At 49.6% G+C, this 27443-nt stretch overlaps 1 protein-coding gene across 5 annotated transcripts in view; it reads right to left on the bottom strand.

The window, feature by feature from the left end:
* The window catches only part of AdamTS-A (ADAM metallopeptidase with thrombospondin type 1 motif A), a 383945-nt gene that overhangs the window by 219874 nt on the left and 136628 nt on the right, over window positions 1–27443 (bottom strand). For all 5 annotated transcript variants that reach the window (XM_075668702.1, XM_075668703.1, XM_075668705.1 and 2 more), the window contains exon 2: window positions 23891–24468. In XM_075668702.1, the coding sequence (XP_075524817.1) occupies window positions 23891–24468 (578 nt within the window). The remainder of the gene's footprint in view (window positions 1–23890; window positions 24469–27443) is intronic.

The raw sequence follows: 27443 nt of genomic DNA, 5'->3' as shown, positions 1-27443 counted from the left end.
TCGTTCATCAAGAAGAAAATGGCTGGAACTTGACAAACGCGGTTCCGAGAGCGAGTGCCTAACCAAACACGACCCTACAACTTTTTTTGCACAATGCAAGAAGAAAAAAAGGAAGGGAAAGAAATAAAAAAGCATTACATATTCATATGTCTTTGTGCAAAGGGAGTCTGCAGCCGCTCGGAAATGTGACGCACTTGAGAAGACGAACCAGACGACGCTCTTCGATATACACACAGATGGCATGAAAGGCATCTTCAAAAAGCTTCGCTCTCTGCCTCCCTTGGCTGGTGTCCGGACAATAGCACAAAAGCATTCAATTATTGTGGGAGAAGTGCGAGAAAGACCTCGAGACGAGGCAAAAGACATCGAAAACGAAACAAGAAAAATGTCGCAATGGCCCTCGTTTCTTTTTTTTATTTTTATTTTTTTGTTCACGCAGCGAACAGTCAAAATCTGGCGAAAGCATTGTCGGGGAATAAAGACGTTCAACCTTTCCGGCAGTGAAGCATAAAGAAATGAGCTGAGGCATCTCGCATGCCGAATGCCATGCGATCACGTTTTCCGTATACGATGAACGAAAGAGCGAAGGGTAATCTCCTTGGGCGGAACAAAGGGAGTAAATGCAAGGACAATGAATGGCTTAACAGATGCGGCCAGGCAGTAGCCACAACAACATATGAAACATATAAAACGCTGTACGGCGGCGAAAGGGGAGACACGCTCGGCGAAGATTGCCACTTCGCTCAGCGAGGCGCGCAGAAAGAAGACAGTGAAGGAATACGAGAAGAACAGCGCCGGAGGAAAAAGAAGTGCCAAAGCGGAGCGCCACAAATTCGTAAGGGAGAGAGAGAGAGAGAGGGGGGGGAATGAAGAAGTTGCGAGAGACGTTGATGGCCGAGAACCGAGATACTATTCTGGGCACGTATATAGGCTCCTCGTTATTGTCCATAACGAGACTATTATACATTTTTCGTAGGGGTGTGCGAATATACGTAACTTCCGAATAACCAATAGTAAAGTGTCCTACTCGATTTGGTTTTCGAATTGCGAACACTGGCTGTTTGTAAGTGAGAATATATATATATATATTTCTTTTTCGAACGATTTTCGGATATTTGGAAACCTCCAGCTATACACAATCGAGCACACAGTTGGAGCGAAAGTGCAATGAACTTCATTCCCAGGAAAGGTCCTCTGTATGCGAAGAAACTGCTTATTTGTTTCTAATGCTCCATCTGTGCTTTTAATGAACAACGCTTCATAAGGCGCAATGTAGCGACAGAAAGTTGCTAAGCTTATATATTAGAGGCGAAATTGTATATCAATCATCATTCTATAAGAACTGTGAGAAAGAGCTGCTGGCTATTCGAAAACTATTCCGAAAGTGTTCGATTCGATTCGCTTCTCGCACTATTCGACTCGCAGTAGGCTCGCATCCGACTCCGTATCAAAAATTACTGTTCGCACACTGCTCATTATATGGTCTGACACTCAAACACAGAAGTACGCAGAATGAACAAGAAAGGAACTGCCACAGGAATTCGCGTAAACGCCTGCTCGTTTATAACGTACCAGTCGACATTAGGAACCAACTTGAAAAATAAATAACGCCCCTCACCTGTTTTCAGGGTCTGACGAGGCTGAAGCGACAAAATGCGACAAACAGAGCGCGCCACTATCGGACGTAACGCAGTACGACGAAGGACACTACTACTATCAAGGCCTCAGACACACCTCACATGCTCGTGGTTGCGTCCTCCTCGCGTTCATGTTCTGGTCGCATTATGCCCCGTAAGCAAATTGGCACGGACTAGCCTAACAACATGTATTCCTGCATTACAAGAGCGCTCATAAATAAAATGTCAAGACCGAAAAGCAGCTAGTTGATTGCTACAGCTCGCGTTCATATTGACAGATACAGACGGGATAAGAGCTCGTCCCGTTTATATCGTGTACTTTCTGTGTCTGTGTGGTCTCCTAATTGCGCGTTGCCAATATGACCGTAGGTACGAGTGGCATATACAACGCCAACGCGATCACAAGTTCAACCATGGCCAACAGGCGTATACCTCGGCTATGGTAAAGTTTTCAAGTCGATGCGTTCACGCGACCTTCAACGCTAGAGCTGTTAATCGTTAACGCAAACGCTTAACCGCAGGACAGCCGCAGTCGTTAGCGCGTTGTCGCGAGACCAAGCGGTGTACAGGGCGCAAGGTGGTAGATATATACCATCATTAAGCCGCCCACAGAGCGGCCACACACATATATTCAGCTACATAAGCGCCGGCATCGGTGGCTCCTACGATCACCATTACTTTCACATTAGGGGTCGCTGAAGATCGCCCTCGCAGAAATCTACTTATCCCGATCGAGGAGGAAGTACGCAGCGTGCTCGAAGCCCGCCCATCTCCGGACTCGCCTGCGTCAGGCACCTGGGTATGCGCAGCCTACCGCAAGCTACATTCTACTATAGTGAAGTTCGATCACCCCCCAAAACTAAGGGCACCAACAGAAAAAGCACGCAAGTCGATTGTAACGAAAATTACAGAGGCAGACCTCGTCCGACTTCAATTACATCAACAGTCACTCAGAACGACAAGGCGAGACCAATCAATCAGGCCAACAGTTTTTTTTTTTCAGTTGTCTAACAAAAAAAAAAGAAAAATGTTGAGGCTCACAAGAAAAAAATGCAGTTTCAACGGCTACTTGACAAGCCAGGAGATGTCGAAGTTAGCCTACTCAAGCATTACGACAGGGCGTATTGAAAAGAGAAACCGTGCGTAATGATTGGCAGGCAAATAAAAGCATTCGATTCGAGCAAACCCTATCATTACTTCGGAATCTGGCGGTTAATTAAAGCAGGGAAAGAGTGGCAAACATCCCAACAAACATCTAAATTTATCCGCAGCCTTCCAGGAGGAAAGCCCGAGGAGGAAGCAGGACAGGCTATCCGAGTCGTCTGCTCATACACTGTGCGCCCGTCTGCAGCAACAGCGTGCGAGGACACTCAGCAGGCGGCACGGACTAACCACGGTGTTCAGAACGTCACGAGAGAAACGCCAACGACCGGAACTAACTCCGCCTTCAGATGGCTTCGCTAAGGCGCGTATTCAGCGAACAGGATTCGACGCACAACTAAAACACTGAGATGTGGGTGTCCCGATCGCTCATTCCACCTCGTCTTGTTTACGAACACGTAACGCGGATCGGCGCCTCGGCCGCTTCGTCTGCTCAACCGAGTAGGCGAGACGGAACAGACGACCAGCCTTCGGGATGACGGTGCGTTCACTGTCGTCTGCTTGGAACAGGACCAAAAAAAAAAGGCAAATTTCGGCACCCGATTTGAATACACCAAGGCCTCGCGAAGCGAAAAGGCAAAATACAGCTCGTCTCCTGCGAGAGTTGCATTGATAGATGGACCTTGGAAGTGAACGACTTGAACCTTTTCAATAGCGAGCGAAATCCGCGGGGGTGGCATATTTGCATAGCGGAGACAGGCGGATGAATGATAAACTGCTGCGCCCGTCAGACATTTGAGGCTCAACGAAACTTCCCCTGGGGATGTGAGGTTTCGCTGGCGTGGGACCTCCTGGGTGCTGCTGGGAGATTGAGTGGCTCGGGCGTCATACGCGATCCTGCCTGTGATAGGATTAGTTTACTGGCCCTGCATTTCATAACACTGATCCGAAGCCATGGATGCAGCAACCCTTGCCACAAGGTCATTGGCCCGAGATTCGTGCAACGCGGTTTGCATGTAGTTATACACAAATCTCTCTCTCCCTCTTCTAATGAGAATTCTTCGCTCCCTTCTCCTTAAGACTTTGTTAATGACGGGCCTGTCTGCGCGGGCTCATTTATTTATTTATTTATTTATTTATTTATTTATTTATTTATTTATTTATTTATTTATACTTATTCAATATACCTTACAGGCGCTTGAGAAATGGGCATTGGATAAGGGAAGCTTCAAAATTTTACATGGTATTGAGAGCATGCAATTATATTAATTATGTTTGTTAAGAGTTGCTAACTTTTCTAATTATTGTACAATGAAGAATGAAGCATACACAAAGCCGAGAATCCTCAGAGCAAAAAAAGAGAAAGAAAAAGCAGACAACGAGCAAAGCAGACAAGATGTTACTAAAGGAAGAAATGTGTGTTTATGTGGTGACGGAGTTTATCCTTGTTAGCTTCAGCCACCTGGTTGTCGCGAAGGTCTTTCCACCACAAGCGGATGACACGTGTAACGACTCGAATAAGTTTATTCGAGTTTGCAAGCGTAGTTAAAGGCCCTCTAAAGAGGAAGATCAACGTTAATCTCTTTCAGCGGCTGCTGTTGCCCTGCCTGAAGGAAGGCTTGGTACGCAAGACGCAAAAGCGAAATGCGAGTGGTGACACCATCCTGAAATTCCCGCCCTATCGCAGTGGCGTCATAAATTACGACGGCGTCTACGAAGAACTAGCCAACAGATCACCGGAGGAAAGAAAAAATTACTGCATTGCATTACACACAAACCCGACTCAATTAAGCAGGCTTCGAGACATTTTTTCGGCACAGAAATGGCACAAATACGAGAAACTGCTTTGAAAGAAGTGACGTCACACCGAGGCTTCCGACGCTGAGGCTCTGGTGCACGACTCAGAAAAGGCCAGTTTGAACATCATTTTAACGACAAGTAATCAACCCTTTTAAGTTGAATGAAGGCAGAGAGTTGAGGGAAAGCGCTTCACCACGTTACACTGATTTAGTGCTGTTCGCTAGTGTGCTTTTGATAACAAGGTAACGCAGGACGTAAAATTTAGAACTCGGAGAAACCAAGTAGGACATCTAACATAACGGCCATGTCAAACTCGGATGCACACAAACAACAACAAACAACAACAAAAATTATTGTGCGTCAATGACTAACAAACTAGCACGTAAAGCTGTTAGCTTTAGAAATTACGCGACGATATAAGCATCATACATTCAAAGTGTATTGCACGAAATAAAGTTATGTTATGTAGTAACTAAATAAGTAACAGTAAGCAAATGAGCAAGCTGTGAGCAAAGTTATCTGACTGTTTTTTCCTTTCGTGTAGCGAGTATACAGATAGTGTTGTGATGGTGCTCACTGTGACTGGACGTTAAATTGTTGCCCAGCCCGATACATCGTACACGCCATGGATATGGTATAGCAGGCCATGCTGGAATTTCGTCATGTTCTTAAGGCCTGCAGTTTTTCATTTCTGACTTCTTTCTTTTTTCTTTCTTTCTTAGTCGCTCTAGTTACTTTATTATGGCGAATACAGCCAACCCTTCTGTGGCCTATTTTCCCAGGATGTAATAATTTACTAAACAACAAACAAGAAATACAGCACTGCAGCTGTGTGTCGGCATGTTGACAAACGTACTTGGACAGCATTTGATCATCTCAAACAGGAACAACATGCAGGTGTAGATGCCACAACGAGTTACCGTGGTGTCTACACCACGGCTCTTTACACATGCTCTTTACCCTGTGTCCTCGGGCCAAAATGCTTTCCAACAAAGACAGTACCATTTCCTTCTCGCTGTGCTCGCCTTTGAGGCATTTTCCATCGCCAACCAATCGGGACCCACTTATCGCTTAGAGCCCACTCACGACACAATCCGCTGGCTGCCGTATAACCGGCAATACTGAACACCTTGACTTCATGTTCGCTCAAACATGATTCATGAGCAGTTGCAATAACCGCGTGTCGCAAATAATCCATTCCGCCATCACGTATCGCTATCGAATCTTTAATGCCCTCCATCGATCATCGCGACTATACGACGAACATGCAAATGAGTACGGTAATTCAGGCTCGTTAATGCGTGGTTATACCCAAAAGGGCGAGCGCGCTCAAGGCTGAACCGAAGGAAATCGCAGACAGAGAAAACCCGGTTTTCCACATACGTTAATTACGCCATGGCAATAAGCATGTATTGGTTAGAAAAACGCTCAATTCGTTCGATGTACCTTGGTTCCTGTCCTTGCAATCGCTCAGACGAGCACGCCCGTTCGTACACCCGGAAATCCGGCCGTCCAGAGAAACAGAACGATGGGCGTCCTTCGCGTGAGAACATGTCATTAGCAAAAGCACTGGAGGCGGCGCAGTCGCAGGTAGGTCGCATACACACAGTGTCTGTTGTGGTCACTTACTAGCCTAACGTGATCGCGGTCGCGCGCTAAATTGTGTCAGCACGGTTCAGACCTGCACCAAACCTTGCCCAACGTACCGTGCCGGTCGCCTGAGGAGAGGTATTGTAGGGTTAGTGTTTTGTGTCAGCTCATATTTGTAGAGAGACTTGAAATGTGGGACAACGCGAACTACGACGGACGCAGCCGCTAGAACCAAACAAACAGCACAATGAGCAATATACTCAAAGCGTACAAGCTTAGGATTCCGCTGTGCGTCACATGACGGGCACGATTCAGCGCAGTTCTTTTCCACGGAATTATTAGAAGGAACTTCGGAGCTATTGCCTAAGTGGCGGTTCCGCCTGCATGTAAATGATCTCCGATTGACTCGCCTTCGTCCTGCTGGCTTAAACCGGCTTTCCTGCTTTGCAGAGAGGTGACGTGCAAATGGCTCCGCCAGCTAGCGACGGTTCTCGCGACGTAATGGAAGACAATCTCGAAGGCTACGTTTTTGTGCAGTGCAGGCAATAGAAGCGGTATTACAGCAGCCGTATAGAAGCCACGGTTGCCATGGTTCGGCAGCGCAACCTCTTGGTCACTTTCGACAAAATGTCGCGCTACAAATGCCACATGTCGCAGTGACTGTGCATGTGCGGCGAAACTTACTGCCTTCTTGTATTTAGGGGTAAAAAAAGAAAGAAAGAAGAACAAGATATGACTGCCTGGAAATTTAGGAAGTTAAGCCTTAGTAATAAATAGCTCCGCAAAAGATGTGACAAGCACGAAGCTTAGCCAAGTAAGCGTTGCCTACCACCTATCATTATCCTGGTATATAGGTGAGCGATGGCAGCGCCAAAGTTCTCGGTAGTTATTCTTGTAGGAAACGCGATGCGTTGCAGACAAACACGCCGGAGCAGACGGGCTCGTGGTGCGGGCGTATTAGCAGACGACGAAGAAACGAGGTCACCGCAATCAGCCGACAGACGCAGACGGAATGGGCTCCGCAAAGACGGGGCAAGACGCGGCAGTGACAACGGCGGCGTGTGCAAACATGAGCGACCACTTTCACGCCAATCATGCGCGCGACGAAAACGTCACGGTCGCACGTCAGCGCCGCGAGCACGGGAGCCTAATTAGGCTCATTAGGGCCAGCAATTATTGCGACCGCGCCACGCAAAATCGGTGCGCTCTAAAAATAAAAGAAAGCTGCTACCGAGCGACGGGCCAACGCTGACCGCTTTTCACCTATAGGTGAAATCACGACTGCGAACCCGGCAGGTATATATCGCCGCAGTTATATGGCGTATGCTTATGTTCTCCAAGTCGCGCAACATATGAATATTTATAAAACGTGCACACGTGAAGAAAAATTCTGCAAAAACAAGTACAGCGATCACGTAGATACGTCAAGCACCTACAGCCTGCCACAAAGTTTCATGAAGCACGACATTTGCGAGAAAAAAAATTCATCGTATGTAGCCGTGAACTGAAAGATTCAGTCCCTAGTTGCTCTTGAGACCTGCATGCACAGCTAGAGATTCGTTAAATTAGAAGTGCTGCTTCTAACAAAGTAGAGATGCACACTTGTGAAACTCGTGTCCCGTAGACATTTGTGGCCGCCTGTACTCGTCTGTTCCATGCATCTTTGCCTAATTTATTCCCGCTTAGTTTTCCAGTCAACAGAACAGCCTTAAGTTTAATTAACTTACTCTGTGCGAACAAGAAGCCAGCATTGCATATTAGGAAGATCACTTCTATGCAGTCAACACAGACTCGCCAAGTCATCGTCACACTAATTTTCATGCTACTGCTTGCAATAAGTAAAAACGGCGCCTTTCTATTATTAGTATTATCGACATGATAAAACATTGTGCAGAAGTTACTGACAATGATAGTTAATGTAAGCGGCAAAGAAAGCTAATGACATTAAGAACGGCATGGAGCACGAATGCGGCACCGGCGTTACCCTGGCACCTGCCCCCACTATATACAGCGACTAGCTATAGCGTCTTCGGACCAGTTTAGACCTCTTGGACTAAAGACCGCTCTCGGTCTTTAGTCCAAGAAACATTCTCGTTCCCTTCTTTCTCTCTTTTCATCCGTGTATCCCCTTTTTATCTCGTTTACCGACAAACTGCACCAAAACATGTCAGCGTATCACTCGATATTTCGCGCAACGCAATGTCTCCGTACGTGTTGACATCGCCTTTGCAGACGACGTATGACAAGGTCGGCGTCCCACTTTGCGGTTGCGCCAGAAGCACTCCGCAGACGCTTATTTTTCCTCTTCCTTCCCGCCCTTGTGTACTCTCGTGGCCGGCATAATAAAATTTGGAGCTCATTAACCTCCATTCGTCGCCTTTGTGGGTTAATTCCGAAACGGCAACCAGCGGCGGAGGCATGCACCGTCTCAGTTTCGCCACAAGTCGGAAAGCGAGCATGAGGTTGCGTATGTGCAGCAACGGCGAGCTTAACCTTGTTCGCGCCGAGTTATTTGAGCAGACGACAGAGCCACAAACATCGACTGTTCCGTGGCCTTGACAAATGCCGAGGCCTCGTCACGTTACCTGTCGACAAAAATGTGCGCAGTTAATTTACTCTGTGTGTGCGGATGTACGTGCATTAATCTCACTAAAGTTATGTGCCGCCACAAGTGCAAACGTGCGCGCTGGTCTCATACGCAATGCAACGCTCTTCTTCGTCTGCGCCGGTTTAGATGAACAGACGACAGAATAAACACCAACTAAATATGTTCGGTGGTCTCATTGAACCTGGCGCGTCCCATTACGCTACCTGTCAACATAAATTAGCCATACTAATTTATTTTATGCGAGCACATTAATCTTGCTGCAGTTGTGCGCTGCCCAAAAATGCACACTGTAGTGCACATTCTCAAACTTCATTTCGTCTGTGTCAGCTTATATGAGCAGACGGCAAGATTAGCTTGCACTGCGCAGCAGCATTTGGTGAATAGCGGCAAACGTTAAGCTACCTCAAACAGAAAAGTATAGAAATAAGAATATACCGGAAAGCAATTACTTGTGCCGACATTCGTATATTCATAAACTTGATGTAGATGTCTGCCGCTGGATTGTTTTGAAACCGTATATATTTCGCATGAATCGCGTAAACATTAGCGATAGCACCCGTGCAGTTGAAATACTTTAATGACCTTGAAACGACTTTACACTGACTGCGGGTCAAAGTTGCCTGCTGTTTTAATGATACGACCCCTGTGACGTGCTTTACATATTACGGTCGACATTCTCGGAACCTTCGAGGATAAAATGGAAATCCGCGTGGCAAATCGTTTCGAAAGGGCTCCGTAGAAGATATATATATATAAAGAGGAAGGAAGAAAGAAAGAAAATTAAGGAAAGCACGAACAAACAAAGAAAATAGAGCACACCAGAACACCACCCTGGAATCCTTTGAGAGGCCAAATATGCGTGGCACTTTTCTGACCTCCCAAGGAGCGTGTCTCCGCATCGCCGTCCCAACCGTGATGCCCACCTTTTCTTTTTTTTTCTGGCCACGATGTTTTCGCGCAAGAAGCAAAAATAGAAAAAGCGCGCCCTGCCAGCAGGTCATTAGTGCGGACCCTAAGTGCACGACCTTTCTTTACTTATCCTCATCTTTAATTATATTCTTTCTTTTCTTTTATTAGATTCTTACCCGATGCACATATCGGCCTCGCAACTTCTTTCGGCCCCCAATTCGACGCGCTCCTCTCTCTAAATCGCGGTTCCTCCACCCGCGAGACACGAACGCGCGCACGCACGCACGCACACATACACACACGCACACGCACACACACGCACGCACGCACGCGCACACACACACACACACACACACACACACACACACACACACGCACGCACGCACACACACGCAGGGCGAGTGAGGAATTTACCCCAGGGGCTGAGAGAAAAGAGCAGAAGTGGGGCGCACACGGCACCAGGACCGCCTCCACCACCACCACCACGGTGCACAGCGCAGGTCTAGCGCGACGAAAGGCAAGCCCAGTTCCACCTCAGAGAACGACGAGAAGGGAGCACGGCATACACTTCTAGCGGCGACGCTCTCGACAGCAACGGGCGCCGGTCCAGGCCCGACCCCTGTCGCGGCTTTTCAGGGAGGCGCGGGGTGGAGGGGGGCGCGACTAATCGCCCTGCTGCTGAGAACAAGCCCCCTGCCTACCCCCCCACCCCCACCCCCACCGATTCCTCGGCGCAAGCTTTCTTGTTTCTCTGACGACAGTATTTAGCTAAAGAGTAGTAGAGAGCGAGAGAGAAAACGTCCTGTTGCGCAACTTGTCCGGCTGACACATTCCGACGAGAGGCCCCGAGACAAACGACTCCGAAGGGGCTCGCGCGGGAAAGGAAGCCGACGGGTCAGACGTCGGTGTTCCAAAATGGGGCCCTGAGTATAGCTTGAGCATGTGCACGAGTGCGTGTGTGTGTGCGTGCAAGTAAATAAATGACTGAATGAAGTAACAGGGCAGAGAGAGAGAGAGAGATGTCATAGATGAATAATGAGTGCGAGAGCAGAAGAACTCGGCTCACGAACTTCCGTTTCAACGAGCATACGACTGGTAAATTAAGGAACAAAGAAGTTTATTGGCGACTGACCAACTGAGAAGCTAGAGGAGCAGGAGGACGACAGAAATGGCGAAGGAAGGATTGTTACCGAATGAAGCTATAGCGAATGAGTAAGCGAATGAGCGAGCTTTTACTCAACGAGAAAATCATTTATCTGAGATAACCGAGAAGATACCCTCCCCAAGAATCAGTATCGGCGCTTTGAATACAAAATACACTTCCCAATACATGGTCCACAGCAATCGACTGACCAGCAAATAAATAAATAAGGGAGCAATAAACAACAAACCCCCTTAATGTTTCGTATACTGCTTATTTTCGGCAAACATTAGAAGTGGCTTGTAACATGTCTGACAGATGCAGCGAAGCTTTACAATCCTCGAGAACCGCACACATTCAGAATACAACGGCTGCAGAGAACATTGGCACCACTCGCATCCCATCGGGCGCATTCACGAAGCCAATTTGTATTACACACACTCGTACACTAAATCATGTAATACGGGGAGATCAGTTCCAAACACGTAATCACAAGTTACTTCCGGCCCTATTAAGATTATTTCGTGACGGCGCTTATTCCTTCGCGTCGCAGCAGCGGAATGAATGTTCGGCATTTGACGTAACACAGCTCCCTCATCGGCTCACATCTGGGAATGTGGACGAATTGTCATAAGTGCGCGGTCAGACAGTTCCGGCTCAGCCTGGCCATTCCCTGTGAACTGATCTCCATTTTTCGGGTACTTTCTGGAGATGATGAATAACGCGCTTGCCCTGAATAATCGTGGCGCAGCAGCTTCTGACTCAGCAGTAACTGAGGAAGTCGTCACGTACGCCAACGACCTCTCTTGGTTCCCAAGACCAACGACCCGCGCTCTGCGTATCTTAATCTCTATGACCGCGGCTGGGCTGCGATAGAAACGCTAGTGCGACCTCTTTCTTGCGTCTCTCACGATACAGCAAAAGTTGCTACATTCGCAAGACGTTCGTCTTACTGACAAGTCGTAACTGGGAACGCGAGTTAAGTGCCCTTAATATCGACACGCTTTAAGCCGCGCCCTGGCGCGGGGTTCAGACCCGCAATTCCGAGATGGCGCGCGTTCGCAACACGCACAACCCATAACTCGAAACACCCGTCAAGTGGATACTTAATATCGACACATTTAAGCCCTGCCTTCGGCTCACTGGGCAACGCAGAAGCCGAACGCTATCGTCGACGAGGCGCTGACAGGCACCCATTCATCAACGATGAGATCTGCCCCGACCGTCTAGCCACTAGTCATCGTTCTTCAAAGCCGTCTGCGTTCCGGTAGAAAGAGAGAAAGGGCTAGCACGGACTCGACATGTGCGCGCATTAACCGGCCGTGGGCACGGTACCGCGGAAAGCAGCCGTAATTGTTTCCGGTGCACTCGCTTGTGAGTTACGGCTTCGGCTTCGTCTTGTGCTCCCACGACAGCAGAAGAACACAAGCAGGGCCCCTTGCCTTCCGCGAATGGAAACCAGAAACGCCTCAACATACGTGTCGTCTGCTCGCCAAGTTACGCGGAAGGCGAACAGACGACGGCGAGACACGGTTCGTCTGCAACGCCGGCAGAAGAACCAACATGCAACCAGCTTGTAGCATACGACGACCCACGTGGCATGCCATCGCGTGAGGCCCTGGAAAAAATTGCTCGATGCGACATTCTCACTATGCTGAACCTTTAAATCACAGCTATGGCGAAGTTGGCCTAAAAATTTCCGCTATAGTCTGCGACAGTTGCCAGACGTAAAGAACCTTGTTGGCAAGGAGGGGCGCCTGTCGTCAAATCGTCCACGTTTCACCACCACTCCTAAATCACACACAATTTGCGAAACACGCCAGATGCCTCAGATATCGAGAAACGGCCGGTTAATTGGACCAAATGTTCGGGTTCAGAAATCATTGCGTCACATCTTTTCGAAAAAAAAAAGAAATAAACGTCCGTCATCAAACGATCGCCACCTGCCGAATGACACTCTCATTTCACAATTTTTGCGCAATAGATGGCAGAAATGATGGGCGGTCCTTTTTTGATAAACGGTTTGATAACCTAACTCCGCATTTGGTGGCGCCCATTAAGCATTATGCCGAACGACAGGGGGCGCGACAGTTCGTAGACCTTGAGACTCGGGGCCAATCAGCCTGCCTGTTTCGCAACATAATATCCCCGTGTAACATTGCGCAAACGCTTTGACAGAACGAGAAAAAAAGATGGCCGCTCCGGAGAGTCAACAAGTGTACGGGGTAAAAGTGTGGGGGGCGGGATAAAGAGAGAGAGAGAGAGAGAGAGAGAGAGAGAGAGAGGCTCGCGAGACTCGGAAGGAGACCGACGTCACCGCGCGAGAGTAGACGAGACGAAAGCATCTGATAATGGTGACGGATAGGCTCCTCGGCTTCCGCATGCACACCGAACCCACGCCCTCCGTCGACTTCCTGCTCGGAAAAAGCGATGTGACATGGCGACCTTGGAAGACGAATATGCTAGGCGCGTCTTCGAATTTCAAGAAACGGGTTGTACCTCCGACAAAGGTTGCCCTCACAAGATGCGACTCCTTTCCATTTTATTTTGCTTCTTACATCACTGCCACGCCAGAGAACTGGTTCCTTCATTTTTATTTTTATTTTTGCGTGCCGAAAATTCTTGTAGGATGCTCAGAATATTCAAAAGATGGAACGGATCACCCATCTTTCTTTAGCAAGATAAACAAATGCGAAAACATCTGAATGAAAAGACAGATTCCATGTAGCACCAGCTATGGCCACGCAAGTGGTTTCGCAATCCTGTGAAACTGGCCGCTGTTTCGTAGCGTTGGCATGCTCTATATTTCCTACTACAGAGTTCTCGCGAATAAGGTAATATTGTATGCGTACAACGACTGGGTCGCCTCTTCGATACAACACGCCGATACGACGCGCGCACAACTTAAAAGGTCAGCATTCGGTTTAAAAAAAAAATTATGGGGTTTTACTTGCCAGAACCACTTGCTGATTATGAGGCACGCCGTAGGGCGGGACTCCGGAAATTCCGCCACCTGGGGTTCCTTAACGTGCGCCCAAATCTAAGTACACGGGTGTTTTCGCATTTCGCCCCGATTGAAATGCGGCCGCCGTAGCCGGGATCCGATCCCGCGACCTCGTGCTCAGCAGCCCAACACCATAGCCACTGAGCAACCACAGCGTGTAGCATCCGGCTTGAGTAACAACCATCCTGTCTTGCGCTTTCTGACGTTTTTTCTTCGGCTTCACTTTAGTACCGGGCCCACTATATAGAACAGCCGTTAGGCATTCGGGCGGTCTGCTCTCCTCCAGCAAGCAGTTGAGAGCCCGACAGGCAGCATTTCAGTGCACGTTCTGTCACGCACTTCACTATAAACACACTTCACTATAAACACACTTCACTGTAAGCACACTTCACTGTAAGCACACTTTACTGTAAGCGCACTTTACTGTAAGCGCACTTTACTGTAAGCGCACTTTACTGTAAGCACAGTTCACTGTAAAGGGTGTTCTCGTCCCTAGACGTCCAAGATTGCACCGAACTTGAGATAAGCGTTCCCTCGAAACAGCCTATAGATTGCTCATTAAGCCTTCCAAATAAGAAAGGAAACGCACCCACGGACGGTAATTTAAGTCTGACAAGGCACACAATTAAGAGCTTAGCTGCGCGACGTACGGCGGGGCATAGATTAAAACCTAACCTGTCCGGCCACATCAGAGGCAATAGGCTTCCTGTGGTTCTCGGGCAAGTTCCTGCAGTAGCTCAACCCGCGGTCATCTTCCCCGCTAACGCATCGTCCACACTCAATGCTGCCTCGTACGTTTCGGCGTTGGATGTAAGAGCGTAACTTTTTTTAAAAAGTTAGGCCGCTAAAGACAGGCTGTCAGTTGCCGCAAAGTTTGTTCGAAGCACCTGGATGAGAACCCCTCCCCAGCCCTCGGCTACCCTTCGTCTTAACTATAGCTTATCTATTGGCACACCTGCAGAGGGAAAGTGATCCTGAAAGGGCTGGCCAGCAACGCAGAATTTAGTGGCATCGACTCGGTGGGCGTGTTTGCCGTTGCATGTGCGAGCGGACGGGACAGCTTTGCGATATACGAAACGGCGGCAATTACCGGCCGGTGAAAGCGGACGCAGTGCAAACACGAAAATAACTGCCCTTCCGAAAAGGACGTGGATCCAGACGCACGTCGAGAAGCCGCCCATTAGGCGAAAGTGGTAGATTGAAGGAGATCGTGAGTCCGTAACTAAAAAGAAAGCAAAAAGTACAGACAGACAAGGAATTTCGCCGAAGACACGGACAAGGGGAACTTAATGTTTTGCTGTTTCAGGACAAGCGCGCAGTCTCCATCTTGTACATGCTGTCCATTAGAAAAATGTTCATGTAATTGGGACGAATTTAATTGCGGGCGTTGACTTGCTTCCCGAAACTGAACAGTGGTTTATGAGCGACGCTGAGGAGGAGGCCTACGGTTTAATTTTAACCAGCTGACAGCTTTTTTTTTTTTTTTTTCAACGAGCAGCTTACTACAAGCCCGCGAGTGGGGTTATTTCTTTTTTCTTTTTTTTTTTGTATTTAGCTCCCCACCGAAACGCGGCTGTCACCGCGGAGCGTGGCCAAGCAGTGCATAAAGATATTTCAGAAAATACAATTCTTTTTTGTTGCGCTCTTTGTTTAGCTCACCGCAAGGCGTCTACACGGAAAAGTCTATTTACCGATCAACGACGACAAACAAATAGCTATATGGAGAACCGCTCCACGCGGTGCTCAACTCTTGTCGCATTCTTGTCGCTGACAACAAGTGCGGAGGAAAGGCGCAAGGGGGGGGAAGGGGGGTCCTCGTAACGGAGGCGAAGTAAGAAGGGCCCTGTAACAGCCATGTTGCTGAGGCCGGCGCCATCCATCGTGGGGCAGTGTTCTCTTTTGGAAAGCAGGCAAACGCAGCGGACACTCCCGAAACGAACGTTACAGAGTAGGAGGAGTCCCGACAACGGAAACGGTGAATGAGGAGGCGTGCGTCGCGGACAGATTTACTGCTCTCCGTGAGGCTTTAGGACAAAGAAACGCGCAAACAAACTGGGCTCTGTTCGCGAACGGAAACAAACAAACAAATAAAAGGAGACCAGGAGCCCCCGCAGGAAGAAAGAAAGAAATAGAGAGAGAGAGAGAGAGAGAGAAAGCTGGATAAAGGAAGAAAGCACTTGTGCTCTGAACAAAGAGCGCCGCTGTCCCCCCCCCCCCCCTACTCCTCAGAAGCCTCTCACCGCTCGCAATTCACTGGCCTCGTTACGTAATGGTTCGCTTTTCTCCCCCCCCCCCCCCCGCAGAACAGTTTTCTCCTCGGTGCATTTTTATTTTTCATTTTTTTTTTTCATTTTGCTAGCCTCCCGAGCGGAGCCCATTTTTAAACTTTCACGGTCAGTGATGGTGGACTCAGTGGTGCGGTCGCCGCAGTTATTGCGCGATAACCGAACAGCCAACTTCCATCGCAATATCGATGTTTTTTTTTTTTTATCTGTTTCGATCCATCCTTATATAGCCTAAAGAGGAACGAGGCACTGTCTAGGGGAGCACCAATGTCAGCAATATAGAAGGGAAGGAAAAAGTTAGGAATGAAAAATGTGGAGGAGGAGGGAATCGAGAGATGATAGCATGGCGCACTTATTACGCACTCCTTTGTGCAATTCGCGAACTCGGCTCCATCACCCCCTCGGCACTAAACTTTCAACAGCGGCCGCAACGAGAAAGTTTGCTTGCATCACCTCGCAGGAGTCGCTCGAGCGAGAAGTTAGGGAGCGCGCGGCCGTAAATCAGCGCCGCGGAGCCAATCGACGACAGCCGAACGCTCGCCGGTGGCGCCCTCTGGGTGTCCTTGGCGCAACCATCTCGGGCCTAAATGGGAATGCCTTCCGAAGATGTACATCGCGGGCAGCGCGTTCGGTGGGCCTTGGGGCCTCAAAACTGAAAAAACGCACTCCACCCGGCCATTTGAGAGTGCGGATCGAGAGTGCCTCTGAAAGTGCGCGTCGAGGGGGGACAAAAGGAAAGAGGGACGAAAAGGCCGTTAAAGTGGAAGGGGAAAATATTTGTCGGTAAGAGAGAAAGAAAGAGGGCGCACAGGCACAGAGTAAACCTCGTTCGTAGTCTCACAGCTATAAATGAAGGTTCTGTTTGTTCCCGATCGTATTTTGCAACAATAGTCAAGTTCCCGCCCGCGTTGGTTGATAAAATCATTGTTATTATTGTTTGCCTCGTTCTCCAGCGTGGCAGCTGCTGCGCAGTTTGTGCCCACGCTGAGCACTGCAGAGAAACGCACTCCATGTTGCGATACGCACGGAGTACACGACTTCTCCCTTAAGCTGACTTTAAAGGGAATCACAAAACAGCTCGACCTAGCGAGAGAGAGAGAGAGAGTGAGAGAGAGAGGCTAAAGGCGAGGAAAGACAGCGAGGTTACCTCAACTTAGAGTACCCTAAAAAAACTCAGCGCTTCCCTGGGGCCAAAAGGTAAAGGGTATTTCCCCGGCAAAAAAAGAAAAAAAGTACTGACGTCACCATACCTACTCTTATTGCCAACCGACGTCAGCAAATATTGCTCCGCATCATGACGTCACGAAAACGTCAGAGACACCAGGTCCGGCGTTTCTGAGACCGACGTTAGAATCAAATTACTCGCCAAGTTTAATCTTTTGAGGCGAGAACTAAGGGTGTGTGATTAACTTCGAAAATATCTGTCTGTACTCGTTTAAAAACACAGCCACGGCTCCCCCTCCTCCTCCACTGTGCTCCTCGCACTCTTCTCCAAACTCATTGTCCGTCTGTTTTTCAACTTCCCACAGCGCTCGTTCCATGTCTGCCTTATTCCGTCCCGCCTAAGTTGCGCGCACCTGTTAAGTCTACAAGCGCGCTTGTTAGACCTGCGATACGTAGGTTTCTTTTCTTTTTCTTTTCAATCTTCATTGTGTGCCACGATTCCGAACATTAGAAACACTCACAGGACCAGGATCCGGCAAATTAGTTCTGTGGAAGACCACGAGGTGGAGGAAAGTTCATGAAAGGGAAAGTTGCCATCCATTGAACTCTAGCACGAAGCTATATACAAAGGAAACGCCTACGGGTTTCTCAGAAAGCACTGTGTGGTGTGAGAGGGAGAGAGAGATTTATTTTCTGCTTTTTGTATTTTTTTCTCTCATCTATCGATCCCTTCCCCCCCCCCCCCCGGTACATGGTAGCCAATTGGAGATAACCTATGGTGAACCTCCCTGTCTCTCCTTTGCCTTTCTCCCTCCCCCTCTCCCACTCTCTCTTCGTAGATGAAGAAAAATTCGGTCTGGTCCACGATTCGAAGTCGGGTCGACAAACGCCTTACCGGTAAGAGCTCGCAAACACGGCAACACATTGGTCCCGGGCTCGAATCCCTGGACCAGGGAGAATATTTCTTCAACTGCGAAGCTTTCTGAGATACCCGTATGGGTTTTCCTTATATATAGCTTCGTGCAACAGTAAGGTGGGTGACTTTTTTTTGCTTTCAATAACCAAGAGCTGCATGCACGCGTATTTAATGAAACCACCAGTAAGTACAGAAATTTTGAAATCACCGCCTCAGCAGAAACGCAGGGTCGGGAAACTATGGTACTTTAGAAGAACTTCTTGCTGGGATAGTTGGTGCATTTTTCATTGAAGAACCAAGCTGCGCCTTCAAAAAGGACAACCACAGGAAAAGGCGAGGGAGACAGAAAGAGCGCAAAAGAGTGGTTGTCTTTTCTCAATGCGCCACTTGGTTCTTCAAAACTATGGTGCGCTTTCTATCGAACACGACACTATGTGTTCCTGCAACATGCATACATGCATACCCTCCTGAGGTCGTTGACCAAGCTTGAAATGTTAAGGCTACTCAAGGTCTTAGTTGCGCAATGCAAAACTTGTTTTCTTCTGCTATAGCCAAAGCAAACAAGTCCACTACACTCCTCTGTTTAGGAGTGTGGTGAATGCTTGACAGTGTTTGATCGTACCTCTTCTTTTTTTTTTTTTCATTGTTCGTTGTTACCAGCGATGCTATCGATGTCTATCATCCGCAGTTTAATGTCCCCAATAACGCATGTTCGTCGTTGGACGTGTTTTGCTTCAGCGAGCCAAGGCCTTAGGAGGAGTATGCCCTCCTTGGCTCTTGAGTTGAGGGCGAACTGTGTATAACTACGCGAATGTAAATGAAATGAAACCAGCTTTCCAAGCAACACGTTTCATCGAGCTCCACTGTCTCCGGCCAGACTCAGTTTCGCCCTCAAGATCGACGAGCCCGTGCGCCGAATTCGATGTATTCTTTGGACGACAGGGGGCGCGGGAAACGTTTGGGACGGGGGGCAGAGTAGGACGAGAAACGGGTGGTCTGCCGCAAGGGGGCCATTCGCTGCGGACGCGAGGGCGCCAGGGGCTGCATCCGGCGCAGCTGGATACAGTGTATTCCAGTCAAAGGAAAGGGCCGTGCGCATAGCCCATCTCCAAAAAACCAAGCACTCGACTACGTCGTCTCCACAACTCCGAAAGACGCTCAATCTTACTTCGTTGCCCGCGGAGGAGTTACGTGGGACTGAGAGCGAGGCAGACGCCCGTGCTTTTCTTGGCATGGTGTCCTTTTATTTACTTTTTTTTTAACAAGTAACTTTCGAGTGCACTGCAGCGCGCTCGCGAGCATCTAGCGGTTGAAAGCACTCAGACAAAGGAAACGCGGAGGGCTCAGCGACGCAAGTGCCTTTCCACCGTGGTCCCCTTCGCGCTCAAGTTGACGTAATGTCGACCGCGTAGATCAGCGACTCTGGCGTTCTACTACCGAGTGCGAGGTTGCGGGTTCGACTCACGGTTACGGCGGCCGCTCTTCGAAGGCGCCAGAACTCAAGACACTCGCACACGTCAATGAACCTGAGTCGGTCGAATTTAGTCAGGAGCCTTCCACTATTGGCTTCCTCAGAGACCACTGCGGGGGTTGGACTCCATATACCTTTATAGAAACAGACTTATCGAAGATCTCCCGCGAGGGATATCCTAATTCTGTCGCGTCATCTGGATTACTTGAGGTTTCGGCGCCGCTTCCAAGGCAGATTATAAGTGGTGCCGGCTAACTTCCACATTTTCAGTAATTCACTTTTTTTAAGTAACCACTTAAGAACACATGTTCCAATCGAGGAATTGAAGCCGAGCATGTCTGTCGTATCAGTTCTCGTTACGCCGTCGTTGTGTCATCGTTTACCCGAGGCATCTCCTTATATACCCCGGCTTTCACGCGCACCCATATGGCGAAGAAAAAGCTATCGCCCCACCCCAGCCAACTGGGGATCGAACTCGCGTTCTTGCTGCCACGTGAAGTTGCGTGCAGGGCGCACTAAACATCGCGAAACTTCTGGCGCTCGCCTTCTGACGCTCGGAGACCAGCGGCGTCCGTGCACGCACGCATTTCGGAGGCTATACATCACGCAGGCAAGAGTATACTGCGCGGGACGTAGACGACGTTGCGCGCATCGCAAGTCAGCAGAATGGTCATTACCGAAAGGGCGACGTTGCCCGCGCAGCGAGAACCTGCTGCTACCGCAGTGTAAAAATGATCGCGGAGCACGGGGGGCGACAGTCGCAAAGAAGTCTGTCGATCGTTCACCGTTTCACGAAGTCACCATTCCCGCGGTTCCGGTAGCAGGTCTTGCACGAAGATACAGTTCACAGAATAATCGGGCTGAGCGCGCGCCTGCGAACGCATTTGCCCGGCCCGTTTCCCCACCAGGCACCAAGCATAAGCGACGAACCGCCAGCTGCTAGCTGGCATCGCCGCATTCGCGGCAGTAGCCGCAGAAGTCGCGCTCAAGGCACGGTGCAAGGCCTCGCTGTATACGGTTTTCGTGGCCCCGAATTCGCAGCCCGCTCCATTAATCTTCGGGCAGCTACGCATTCTGGAACCGCGCGCGCGCTCAATGACTGCGTGCGAGAATTGAAATGCCGGCGCATATATATAGTGTGTGCGTGCGCGCGCATGCTGAATGCAGTGGACTCGGGGGTAGAGAGGGGGTGTAGTGACCGTTTGCCTCGTGCTAGCGCGGATGCCACGGATGCTAACGCCTGCGCAAATGGCCCGCGCGCGCGCGGGGCGCGATAGAATGCAGACGTATGGGGAAATAATGCGAGGCAATTCGGTCAAGGTTTCCGGGAGGCGATTTCCGAGACCGCGCAGACGAAATCGGTTTGGCAACCGCGAAAGTCGTCTGCAGACAATTTGTTACTTGCTCATTGTTATTGAATGGAGAATAAACTGAAACTGTAGCTTGTGTGTATATGAGTGGGGAGAAACTAGGGGAAAAAAAGAAATAAGAAAGAAAGGTTACCAATGAAAATGGGGTGCAGTCGATATATGGCGCGGAATCGTGATGGTACACAGTCTGCCGCTACAGCAGTAGCCGTATCTATAGGCTGTCAGACTGCGACCAAACGAATACACTGTGTGTTCAAGCCGAAAAGCCTTTGTGTGCTGTTGCGGCGGCCGGTGCCAAATTCCGAACGGTCAACACGGTCGTTACACCATTGATCGCTATTCACCACTGCTAGGCAATGCGGGCTGCTTGCAGTAGCTGATTCTGGCTCGTGACGTGTCTATCAACCTATACAGAGTGTCCCAGCTAACGTTAGCCAAACTGTTCAACGAAAAAAAAAAAGATAGAGATAGAAAAAACGAGGGCCAAGATACGATTTTAAAACTTACGTTGTTCGATCATCAGGCCTATGAAGACCCAGCACCGTGAGTCTTATAACTGCATCGCGCACCGCATTTTTTAAATTTTTACTTTCGTTGGAAAGCTTGGCTAACGTCAGCTGGGACACACGGCGTAATGACGACACGATACATATAGGCTCGTTCCCACGGGCTGCCACGTTACTAAGCGCTGACCTGGTCTGCTCGCCCCTCTCACAAGTGTGCCCCTCCGATGCTGCCACAAACGAACAGAAGTTGGAGGACGAGCCTCGCACCTCCGACCTTTGAACGCAGCTGCAGAGACGCTGCGTCGCCAGCGAGGCGCGGGGGCGACGTACGCAGCCGTGTCAATCTCGCTTTCTTCGGGGCGGCAACAAGGAGGCGCGGCCAACAACGGGTTCCTGGCGGCGACACTTCTCGGCAAGCAGCTTGCTCGCCTGTTCGGGACAGTTGACCTTCGTTGACTCGGAGCCGAGCAAACGACCCCGTGTGCAGGGCATGAGCTCGCAGTCGCCAGCACGGCGTGGCGAGCGTAACACAGCGCGCTTAGTCGTGACGTCGACGACGCGTGTAGCAACAACAGAGCCGGGCTTATTTGTCCGCTTATATAGCGCCCCGAGTGTGTGTGTACTGCCGCACAGCTGTTCGACGCTCCCAACTTTCTCGGCTGTTTCTACGTGCACGGTCCGTTTTTGTCAGGCGCCAAGATGTCTGCCGAGGAGAAGAATCATCCATCTTGTCGTTACTAGAAGTGGAGCATACTGAACCACTATACACACTCCGCCTCGCCAATTCTGTGCAGTGCGAAGAAGGGCTAAGGCTCGGGTCAGCCAATCAGCAACAGCGCGCTGCAGAGAACGAGCCACGGCTCACCTACATGTGTGCCACTAATTCTTGTGCGCGGAGCGCGATCCGAAGCGGACAACGGTGGAGTCCTTCCTGATGGTTCTGTCTGGCGGTTGGCTCACGCGACCTACTGCTGTACGAGGATCTTGTGAGGTGGAGAGTCTATCGGCTACTCTACCCCAGCGAAGCAACGGCCGCTGCTTATTAGGACGTACGTCGGACCGCGTGTAAGCACTAAATATTGTCGCGGCGAGGTGACGGGTCCGTTCAGAAACACGCGGCTTTTGCGCAACGCTGGCCATACTGTGCCCGGGCAGGGGGACAGCACCCTGACAGTCTGTTGATGCGAAAGCATTATATGGCTTATGAGGTGGAAAGTCCGGCGTTGTTGGCGTGACCACACGATGGTCCAAAAAGGCTACGAACCCTCGACCTTTGGTGGGAGTCGAACCCACCACCATTGGCGTTAATTAAGGCGAAGTCAATTAAGGCACAGTTAAGTGTGATAGTTAATTAGGGCACCCGAACCCTCGACCTTTGGTGAGAGTCGAACCCAGGACCGTTGCTGTTAAAGCGATGTTAATTAAGGCGCGGTTAATTAGGGTAGGGCTAAGGCACTCGTACGCAGGACCTTGCGTTGCGCGCACCTTGTGACGAAAACCGTTGGTCACGTGACGTCGCGGCGTTTCTGCTGACGTGGCCGCAATGGTTTCGCATTCATCCACGTAGGTATAGCTAAGTGTCCCTTGAATTTTTTACTTCGCATCCTGATTCCCATTGAACGATCTGTCCAATGGGCGGGGAAGGAAACGACCGCGCTACGTTTAGCAATCAAGTTATGCATAACCAACCAGCCCGATTCTTCACTGCGTTAGAGGGCGGCTGTATATCGCCAACGTCTATACGTGTAAGCCGCGGTTAAGAGCGCTTGCCTTCCCACGTAATAAGGCCGACAGCGGCAAATAAGATCCCGCGATCGAGTGATCAAACAAAGCGCAGCCGCCACAGGAAATAGCAGTCAGCCGTAGCAACGACTTGCGTAAGGGTCGTTTGCTGCCGAGTCAGTGCGCTGCTAAACGATGAAAATCTGGCATGCACCACGGCCGGATACAGAGCGGGAGCCCTGGGAGCCCGGGCCTCCCTGAGACATGCCGACCGACAGTATACTCAGCGCGCGGAGAGACGCACCCTACTGTATGCTCTGATAAGGGCTCTGGAGGCTACCCTGGATCTACCCTTGCCATTCACTGATTATTCCATGGTAGGCGGAGACGACCGCCTTGTATCACTGAGAGCAAGCATCCTCGTTGAAAAAAACGGGTACGCTAATTCAGGAAACGACGAAAGAAACGATCGAGTCTGTTATCCATCGTTCAAAGCGTTTTCCCCCTTGTAACGGCAACAGCGCGAAATAAACACGCGCGACCAAGTTGCACCGGCAACCCAGGCACCGGCAGTTCCAACGACATCCAGGTCAACCGTTCGCTGCTCAATTAGTATAGATCTCCATAAACGAAAAAGAAGAAAGAAGAAAGCCGGCATGCACTGACCATTCCGTGGCAGAGGGAGACGACCGCCTTGGAGCCGGGCTCGCCGACCACTTCGCCCGAGTAGAAGCAGTTGCGCACGTCGTCCGCGCCGTCGGCCTCGTTCTCGGCGTCGCCGTCTTGGAGCGGCACCAGGTCTCGCGCGTCCTGCCCACCGGGGGCGTCCCGGTACCGGAGCGCCAGCAGCCGCGGGGACACGTGACTCGAGTCCCTCCACAGGCGCAGCGTGAGCCCCGGTTCGACGCGCCACAGCACGGGGCCGTCTTCGTTGCGGAGGCGATGTCCACCGCGCGACCTCCGCGAAGACCCGGCCGACGGCCAGGAGAAGCGCCGCCACCGGTTCGAGGACGTGTACGACGACGCTGTCGGTGGACGCGAAGATGATGACGATGACGATGGTGAGGAGGAAGGTTGAGAGGAACTAGTAGAGGCAGTGGCGGAGGAGGAGGAGGAGAATGTGGAGGGAGCGTGTTGCCAGCGGCTGGTCGCGGGAAGACCGTGCCGCCTCGTCCTGGACACGGACGGCCGCGGGTAGTCCAGAGGCTCGGGGAACACGGGCCTTGTTCGCGGCAGGGAGGAACCTGCGAGAAAAACAAAAGGAACGAAAGGGGTTGCGTCATTCGTCCGCTACAGAAATCGTTATAAGAATGTTTGTTGCATTCTCGGGCGAGTTTTTGTTGCATGCAATAAAGGTTCTGCTAAAACACAATTGAATTTCAGGAATGATTTCCAGAAGCGATGTCTAGGCAGATTATATAAAGCAGGAACAGGGCGGTGAGCACGAAGGTATCTCCTGTTGGCTAACCTGTCTATGCAGGGGCCGCGTAATATTCTGTAGTCGGTGACAACCTAAGAATGCAGTGGCAAATACACCGCTGTCTAAGCTCAAAAGACAGATGTATAGATGCGCCAGCCAATTACGTTTGCTCAATTCCGTGACGTCACAATTAGCGGAGACATTCAGCAACATTTCCGTCTCTCGGGAAATATGTTTTCAAGCGCGGAAGACCACACAGCAGGTGCAGCCCAGTTCACGGGCGGAGCTTCTACTGAATTGTTATGGTGTCATCGAATATACAGACGAGCTTTATTTGAGATATGGGCTGTGCAAAGCCCGTGTGGGCCTCTGCCTGAGTGCAGACATTTCCGTCAAGTGCGCTATGTTCAACGGTAAGAACGCAAATGGTAAAAACGCGAGCTTCTCGTCGTTCTTTTTTTTAAAGCATGAAGTGCTTTTAGATCCTGTTGTCGGCGACCTTCAAGTGACCTTGAGCCAAAAGCCAGAGCCGTTACCCGAGCACTCAAACGAGAACATCCAGACAAACAGTCAGAAACTTAAGAAAATGCATTCTCTGGCCCTAACCCTTCGTACAGGACCGCATTACATACGCTAGTTACTGCCCAAACGACTTACAAAAACATTTCTGGTTCTCTCGTAATCGAGAGTAGATGTAAGCATGATATGGCAACCGGCAAAGCAGATTGGAGACGATACTAGCCACAATCTTAACGTGGGTGTAGTGCATGTTCGCAACGGCACACCCCGCACTTCACTGGTCCATATGGACGCTGCCCAGAGAGAAGAAAACCGGCTGGAAGGCAGCATGCCAGGCAGCGAAAGACGCCATGGAGACAGAGTGCACTGCACAGCTAGAAGAACAGTGCCTGAAGGAGGCGCCACGAAGCGTGGCGCCATCTCTCGATGCGACGCAAAACCAGCGCCGCGGAACTCACGGACCGCTGGCGTTCAACAGAGCGCAGGCAACCCTCTCTCAGCCCCAAAAGATGACAATTAAGTGACTAGTGCCCTGTATCTGCCTTTTGAACGTCCGCTATTGGAAATTACAAATAAAACTGCAGCGTGCTAGAAGCTACAGCTTGAGTGATATTGTGAATAAACATTGGGGACAACTCGGAATTAATATTTTTTGTAACTTCTTTGGACAGTAACTAGCGTATGTAATGCGTTCATGTACAAAGGGTTGGAGGTCAGAGACCACATTTTCTTAAGTTTTGGCTGGTCACCCGGATGTTCTCGTTTGAGTACTCAGATAACGGCCCTGGCTCCTGGTCACTTGAAGGTCGCCGACAACGGGAGCTAAAAGCATTTCATACTTAATGTTGCTTCCGAGTTTGTTTGTTTACAATATCACTCAAGCTCTATCTCTAGATAGATAGATTATATAGATAGATATATAGATAGATTATATAGATAGATATATAGATAGATAGATAGATAGATAGATAGATAGATAGATAGATAGATAGATAGATAGATAGATAGATAGATAGATAGATAGATAGATTATATAGATAGATAGATTATATAGATAGATAGATAGATAGATAGATAGATTATATAGATAGATAGATTATATAGATTATATAGATAGATAGATTATATAGATTATATAGATAGATTATATAGATAGATAGATAGATAGATTATATAGATTATATAGATAGATAGATAGATAGATAGATAGATAGATAGATAGATAGATAGATAGATAGATAGATAGATAGATAGATAGATAGATAGATAGATAGATAGATAGATAGATAGATATGCTTCATGAAAAAATCAGGGGTCACAACGGTTGATCTTGGGCTTGTTCGTACAACACTAGCATGAAGCTCTAACAGGATAAAAGCACGAACGGACGCCACAAGAAAACGGGAACCCGACAGAGCTGCACATACATGTTTTGGTTCTCAACGTAATAGCCTTAGATAATGTGAAGGATGTCGAGGAGGCGGTTCAGAAGAAGGTACGAGCTACGGACAGGCAAAACGCAAATGGACAGGAGAGAGAAAGAACATGAAAGGGAAGCCCTAACCGGTGCCCAAAACATGTGTAAATCTGTGTCCCGCTTTGCATGTCTTTTTTTTTCGTGTCCGTTTTTCCTTGCACGCGACCCCACAATTCTCTGGATTCGATACGCCAGTGTTTACATGCCCTGAGCGAGACGTTAGACTCACCCTGTCTCTATCTATACCCCCCTGCCTAGCAGAATCAATGCGATTTGCTTTCTCAGTGCTTTGCTAGCCTTTTAAATGGATACACCGCTATATATAGACGAAACTCGGTACAGGCACCAGGAACGACGCCAGCCAAGGACATACTCCCACAGGGAAGTCCAACGTCAGCCTGAGAAAATGCAGCGGTTCTTTAAACGAGCAGGGGAGGTCGGTGCCCGCGCGCGTCGTATTCCCTATCGGTCGTCGAGCTGCTAAAGAGCGGACCCAACTTTTCTGCGCTAGCTCCACCGTGCAGCGTAATAACTTGCCCACTAAGCGCCTCTCAATCACGCGATTACACGCTCTAGGAGGCAATTCATTAGAATTTCAAAATCGGCGCCAGACGGCGCCGACGAGGGTCGAGCGAACCCTACAGTAAAAGTGAGGCAATTATACGGACACAAAAGAAGTGATGCATAGACGGCCGGTACGAGCACGCGCTTGGGCTTTCCTGTCGCTTTCGAGATGCTAGACGTTTGCTGTATGGCAAAAGCGATGCGGTCGCGTCCTGCGCGGATGCTCAGCCAGTCTCTTA

This window comes from Dermacentor variabilis, chromosome 9 (assembly GCF_050947875.1).
Source record: "Dermacentor variabilis isolate Ectoservices chromosome 9, ASM5094787v1, whole genome shotgun sequence".
Taxonomy (NCBI): domain Eukaryota; kingdom Metazoa; phylum Arthropoda; class Arachnida; order Ixodida; family Ixodidae; genus Dermacentor; species Dermacentor variabilis.
This window is presented reverse-complemented; position numbering and strand designations above follow the sequence as displayed.